Source organism: Harpia harpyja, chromosome 1 (genome assembly GCF_026419915.1).
Source record: "Harpia harpyja isolate bHarHar1 chromosome 1, bHarHar1 primary haplotype, whole genome shotgun sequence".
Taxonomy (NCBI): domain Eukaryota; kingdom Metazoa; phylum Chordata; class Aves; order Accipitriformes; family Accipitridae; genus Harpia; species Harpia harpyja.
The window spans coordinates 13734710-13741793 of record NC_068940.1 but is presented as its reverse complement, the minus strand read 5'-3'; the positions used below and the strand labels follow the sequence as shown (position 1 = coordinate 13741793).

Sequence of the window (7084 nt, the reverse complement as noted above, 5' to 3'; positions counted from 1 at the left end):
CTAGAATACATGCCTTTATGTGCTCTTAACATTAAAGGACAAAACATTGTCATAACTGGGATTCAGAACTGTTACATTGAGAAATCTGTCAAAGTTACAAGTGCTGAGAGGGTAACTGGGTACACAGTTTCAAGAGAACATGCTTCACCACCACTATCAGAAGTAATTCAGTACACATGCCTTCTTTACAGAAGTTCCTTTGATACCAGAGGACTTAAGCCTCATCCTCCTCTCCTTCCTCTTCAAATTCCCCCTGCTCATCAGCAGTGGCATCCTGGTATTGCTGGTATTCGGAGACCAGGTCATTCATGTTGCTCTCGGCCTCCGTGAACTCCATTTCATCCATGCCCTCGCCGGTGTACCAGTGCAAGAAAGCCTTGCGCCGGAACATGGCCGTGAACTGCTCCGAGATCCTCTTGAAGAGCTCCTGAATAGCCGTGCTGTTGCCGATGAAGGTGGCGGACATCTTGAGGCCGCGCGGGGGGATGTCGCAGACGGCCGTCTTCACGTTGTTGGGGATCCACTCCACAAAGTAGCTGCTGTTCTTGTTCTGCACGTTGAGCATCTGCTCGTCCACCTCCTTCATGGACATGCGGCCCCGGAAGATGGCGGCCACCGTCAGGTAGCGACCGTGGCGGGGGTCGCAGGCGGCCATCATGTTCTTGGAGTCGAACATCTGCTGCGTCAGCTCGGGCACCGTCAGGGCTCGGTACTGCTGGCTGCCGCGGCTGGTGAGAGGGGCGAAGCCCGGCATGAAGAAGTGCAGCCGGGGGAAAGGCACCATGTTGACCGCCAGCTTGCGCAGGTCGGCGTTCAGCTGGCCGGGGAAGCGAAGGCAGGTGGTCACGCCGCTCATGGTGGCCGACACCAGGTGGTTGAGGTCCCCGTACGTGGGAGTGGTCAGCTTCAGGGTGCGGAAGCAAATGTCATACAGGGCCTCGTTGTCAATGCAGTAGGTCTCGTCCGTGTTCTCCACCAGCTGGTGCACAGAGAGGGTGGCATTGTAGGGCTCCACCACCGTGTCCGACACCTTGGGGGAGGGCATGACGCTGAAGGTGTTCATGATGCGGTCGGGGTACTCCTCCCGGATCTTGCTGATGAGGAGGGTGCCCATCCCAGAGCCCGTGCCGCCGCCCAACGAGTGGGTCAACTGGAAGCCCTGGAGGCAGTCGCAGCTCTCCGACTCCTTCCTCACCACGTCCAGGACGGAGTCCACCAGCTCAGCACCTTCCGTGTAGTGCCCCTTGGCCCAGTTGTTGCCAGCCCCGCTCTGACCTGGAGGGCAGACCAGAAGCAAGGTGCCGCGTTAGCGCCCTCGGGAGGAACAGAGACGACGCCTCTTCTCCTGCCCCGCGGGCTTCCTCCCTCACTTCCACCCCCGCGGGGCTATCGGGATTCAGGACCCCCAGGGTCCCTCGCCTGCTCACTCCAAGCCTTTTCCGTGCGGGGAGCTCCCACTTTGGGACTCCTCCATCCCGCGCTCACTCACCAAAGACAAAGTTGTCGGGCCGGAAGATCTGTCCAAAGGGGCCGGAGCGCACGGAGTCCATCGTGCCGGGCTCCAGGTCCACCAGGATGGCGCGGGGGACATACTTGTTACCTGTGGGAGGAACCAGCGCCAGCGTCACAGGAGCCCTGCCATGCTCCCTTCCGCCTCCCTACATTTCACTGGAGAGACATGCTGTCTCGATCAAGACTACTGTGTTATCAGAGCCATTCTGAGAACAAAGCTCTTAGGAGTCACTTGCAGGTGACAGCTCTTGTTCAGGGATTTTTCCAGCCTCAATGAGCTGGCATGTCTGCCCCATTTATTTAAGGACATCTGCGGAAACAGACACACTTACCAGCAGCTTCATTGTAGTAGACGTTGATCCTCTCCAGCTGCAGGTCGCTGTCCCCATGGTAGCTGCCAGTGGGATCAATGCCATGCTCATCACTGATGACCTCCCAGAACTAGAAGAAATTATTGGAAAACAGCAATTGTTAACCACAGCTGTCCAGTGCCAATCACAGACACCAGTGCAGTCGGTGCATGCCATGTCCCTGACCACTCCCTTGCATGGCAGAGCAGCTGCCCGGGAGGAAGGTGAGTCAGTGCAGAGAGGCTTCCCTGGCCACAGCAGCTGAATTAGCGGAGGGCAGACAGGCAGCTGGAGCACCGCAATGAGAGTAAATTATTTTATAGCTTGTATCCAAAGGATGACCATCCCCGGGCATCTCAGTTTGGTCTTCTCCCATTGTCTAGCAGGGGTTTAAGACCCCTCAGCCACTACAAAAAGACGGCAGCTCCTGCAGCACCCCCGGGGGAGGGGGTTACCCGTGGCACTGAAACACCTCGCGTTCCTTCCCTCGGGACCCGGCGCCGTGGCTGCAGAGGGGCGAGGCGGCGGGGGGTGGCAGGGCAGGGACGGGCGGGAGCCCGGGCACATCCCCGCCAACGCCCAGCCCCGCGGCAGCTCGGAGAGGCAGGGGGCACGGGAGCAGGAGCCGCCATGCCTTAACAAGCCCCGGGCCGCTTTTCATTTCAGGACGGGGCTACGTGCTACCCGCGGGGTGTCACCCTGGGGCGCCGCACCGGGAATCGCAACCCCCCCCCCCCCCCCCGCGCCGGCCCGTACCTTGGCGCCGATCTGGTTGCCGCACTGCCCGGCCTGGATGTGCACGATCTCACGCATGGTGCCGGTGTCTGACGCTGCTCCAGCCGCCGCCGCCTTCTCCGCCCGCTCCCGCACTCGCCGCTGCGGCAGCCGCGCCCCGCGCCGCCCCTTAAATGGGGCGCCGCGCCCCGCCCCGCCGGTGACGTCATGCGGGACCGTCGCGGAGCCAATGGGCGCGCGGGGGCGTGGCGTGGCTGCGGCATTGTCTCCCGCAGCTGTGAAGGGGGCGGGGCCCGCGCCCCGGTGCCGGTCCGGGTCCGGGTCCGGGTCCGGCGGGCGGGTGGCAGGGTCTGGGCCCGGGTCCGGCGGTCGGCAGGGTGCGGGTGCGGCCCCTCCGCGGTCGGAACGCGGCTGGCCGGAGGCGCTGGAGGAACCTCGCCTTCAGCCGGCGGGAGAAAGGCCGGAATCGGACAAGGCGTGGTGCGTCTTGGGCTAAAAAAGTGAAAAAAAAAAACCACCACAAAACCCAAAACAACCCGCCCTAACTCCTCTTTGCACGCCTGTTGGAGCTCGTCCACTTACTTTCTTGGCCTCTGCTGCACCGCAGCAGCAAAACATGCACTGCTATGTTTTACTAGCACCCTTAACCTTGTATTTCTAGCTCAGGCCTGCTTAATCGTGCTTTGATAGAAGCACAAGAATCATCTTTCCATAGTTCAGGCACCTGAAACAAGCAGGGACTGGGTGGTGACGACAGAGCCCACAGCCACTTTCAAGCAGTGCAGCCCTGTTTAAATAGTGCTGCCAAACCTGTACATGTGGGGCTCTAATTTCAGGAACACCGAGGGCTGGCGTGAAGCTACACTGTTACTAAAGAATGGCTTTTTTCTGGGAGCAGTCCTGTGGTGATTGCAGGTTGAACACTCATGGGAATAGGATAGCTTTTTTCTATAAGTGAAGTTACATTCTGTCTTACCAGACACCTGCCATGCACGTCATTTTGGAAGATTTTTGGATCCTGCTCCTAGCATCTCTGCTTGTTCACTCATAGAAATAAACTGAGCTAAGTGCATAGCAGATGACCGAGGGAGGAGGGACAGTTCAGGAGCAACAGCGAGAACAGTATATATGAACCAACTGAGATACACACCTGTATCTGTGTTGTTGCCATGGAGAATATCCCAAATAAATTTCAGCAGTGTCTATAATGGATTGTGCAGAAACTATTGAACTTGACTATAAAACATTAATCAGTTCACATCTGTAAATTTTTCAGTAGTGAAAGTAACTTTGCCACACAGCTGGCCAGCCTAGCAAGGACAGCTTTACACTAGGACCAGGGAAGGGAGACGACAACCCACAATCAAATGAGGAAGCAGTGGAGAAGGTTGGCAAAGAGAATGTGAAACGACATACCTGGTATTCAGCAAAACAGAGCTGGAGGGGGTCCACCTCAAGAGCAATATGGAAGTGCTGAGGGGACAGCATGGCAGGGCAAGATCTTGCACCTTTCCCGGGAATCAGCAGGCTTGGGTGCCTCTCTGAGGTGCCTCTCTGAAGTGCCTCTATGCTAACACACACAGCATGGGCAATAAACGTGATGAGTTAGAGATCTGCAGTTGCAGGGCTGTGGTCTCACTGGGATCACAGAGACACGACTGGAGTGCTGCGATGGAGGGATGCAGGCTCTTTAGGAAGGACAGGCTGGGAAGGCGAGGAAGGGGAGTTGTCCTTTGTGCAGAGAGCAGCAGAAATGCACAGAGCTCTGCCTGGGGGGTGGGTAATGAGCTAGCTGAGATCTAAAGGCTCGGGATTAGTGGGCAAACCAAGGTGCGCTATGTTGTGGTGGGTATCTGCTAAACACCTCCTGATCAGGAAGAGAAATAGATAAGACCTTCAGACAACAGGTATCAGTCTGGAAGAATCCTATGGGAGATGGTCCTGGAGAGAAGAAGAGTCCAGGAGAGCTGGTTGACTTCCAGGGATCACCTCCTCCAGCCTGGAGAGCGGTCCATGCCAACAAGCAGGAAATCAAGCAAAGGCAGCAGGAGGCCTGTATGGATGAACATGGAGCTCTTGAGTAAACACAAATGTAAAAAGGAAGCATTCAGCAGGTAGAAGTAGGGTCAGGTGATCCAGGAGCGACACAGAATCACTGTCCTCATGCAGGGTTAGGAAAGTCAAAGAATGTGAAGGACAGTGAGAATGACTTCTACAGGTCCACCTGCAGCAAAAGGAAGTCTAGGGAAATATATGGACCCACTACTGAATATTGCAGGGGACATATTCAGTGACAAAAGGACATGGAAAAAGCTGAGGTACCCAGTGTCTTCACCTTGTTTTTCACTATTAAGGTTTGCCCTTAGGAATCACAAGCTTTTGAGACCTGTTGGAATGTCTGGAGCAATGAAAATTTACTTTTGGTAGAGGAAGATCAGTTTGGGAAACATTTAAATAAATTGAACAGCTAAAAGTCCATGGATCTTGATGAGATGCACCCAAGTGCCGAGGGAGCTGGCAGATATCATTGCGAGCACACTCTTGATAATCTTTGAAAGGTCAAGCCAACCTGGGAGGTTCTCAAGGACGGGGGAAAAAAAAAGGGTGTCACTGCTAACTTCAAGAAGGGCAAGAAGGGGCATCCGAGGAACTACAGGCCAGCCAGCTTCACCTTGATTCCTAGAAAGATGGTGGAATGAATTCTCCTGAAAACCATTTCCAAACATATTAAGGTCAGGAAGGTGACTGCGAGTAGTCACCATGGATTTACGAAGGGGCAATCATGCCTGACCAACTTGATAGCCTCCTACAACAAAGTGACTGGCTTGGTAGATGAGGGAAGAGCAGTTATCATTGTTTGTTTTGTGAACTTTATTTTTTGAACTGTCTCCTATAACATCCCCGTAGGCAAACTGATGAGGTATGGCCTAGACAAATGGACAGCAACATGGAGTGAAAACTGGTTGAACTGCCAGGCTGAAGGACTTGAGATGAGCAATGCAAGTTCAGATGCCAGCCACTGGTAGTGTACCCCAGTGACTGATCCCGGGGCCAACACTGTTTAACTTCTTCATTAATGACTTATATGGCAAGAGAGTGCACCCTCAGCAAGTTTGCTGATGGTACAAAACTGTGAGGAGTGGCTGATACACCAGAGGGTCATGCTGCCATCCAGAGGGACCTCGGCAGGCTGGAGAAATGGGCTGACAGGAACCTCATGCAGTTCAACAAGGGGAAGTGCAAAGTCCTGTGTCTGGGGAGGAACAACCCCATGAACCAGTACATGCTGGGGGCCACGCAGATGGAAAGCAACTTGGGAGAAAAGGACCTGGGCATCCTGGAGGACACCAAGCTGAACATGAGTCAGCTACGGGCCCTTGCAGCAAAGGTGTCTGATGGCATCCTGGGCTGTACTAGGAAGATCTTTACCAGCAGGTCAAGGAAGGGGATAAGCCATGGTGAGATACACCTGGAGTTTTGCATCCAATTCTGGGCTCCCCAGTACAAGAGAGAGATGGACATACTGGAGTCAGTCCAATGAAAGGCCATGAAGGTGGTTAAGGAACTGGAGCATCTGTCATAGGAGGAGAGGCTGAGAGCTGGGACTGATTGTCCTGGAGAAGGCTCAGGGGAATCTTATCAGTGTGTATAAATACTTGACGGGAAGGAATAAAGAAGATGGAGCCAGGCTTTTCTCCACGGTGCCCAGTGACAGGAGGAGAAGCAATGGGCACAAACCAAAATAAAAGAAATTCCATCTAAATGTAAGAAAAACCTTATTTGCTCTGGCACAGGTTGCTCAGAGAGATTGTGGAGTCTCCATTCTTGGAGATATTAAAAACCTGAGTGGACACAACCCTGATTAACATGCTCTAGCTGACCCTCCCAGGCTGAGTAAAGGACTGGACTGGACGATTTCCAGAGGTCCTGGCCAACCTCAACAATTCTGTGATTGCGTGAAAGGGAGAGAAACAAGTGGGAGGCTGCGTGTGACCAGCAACACCAGACTGATGGTTTATTCATCTCAGTACACTATAACACTATACTGCAATTATAACAGCTTCAAAACCAGCAGATTTTTCCAAAGGTGAGATAATAATTAATGTGGTAAATCATTACCACTATCAAGAAGAAAGGTAATTGCAGCCAGAATGAACAGAGTTGTTTACATATTACTCAGGTTAGCTGTGCTTAACACAATATAAATCAATGCATAATGACACCAGTTTCACTCAATTTTTTAATCTATGGCGGGAAATACTAGTGGCCAAAGAAGTACCATATCTTTGCCCAGCATTTGGCTGCTGTGACCTTGGGAAAATACTGTGGCCATATTTTCAAAAGTGGCTCTCAGCTTGCTCCAGTGAATTGACTTGCTTATCAACTGTGGCTCTTTTTCTTGCCTAGTGCAGAAACCTCAGCTGCTGTGAAATGTCACGAGCATGGACTGGCTCAAGCTTTGCAATGCGTGTAATTACATGTGGTGT

The 7084-nt window shown here is 53.4% G+C and overlaps 1 protein-coding gene across 1 annotated transcript; it reads right to left on the bottom strand.

Annotated features, from left to right (window-relative positions):
• Position 1: 1 nt before the first annotated feature.
• LOC128138742 (tubulin beta-1 chain) lies at positions 2-2752 on the bottom strand. The gene is made up of 4 exons (XM_052780149.1): positions 2619-2752; positions 1845-1953; positions 1490-1600; positions 2-1275 (listed from the first exon to the last, which is right to left on the bottom strand). The coding sequence occupies exons 1-4, from the start codon at positions 2673-2675 to the stop codon at positions 215-217; spliced, it is 1338 nt and encodes a 445-aa protein (XP_052636109.1). The 5' UTR covers positions 2676-2752; the 3' UTR covers positions 2-214.
• Between the last annotated feature and the right edge of the window lie 4332 nt (positions 2753-7084).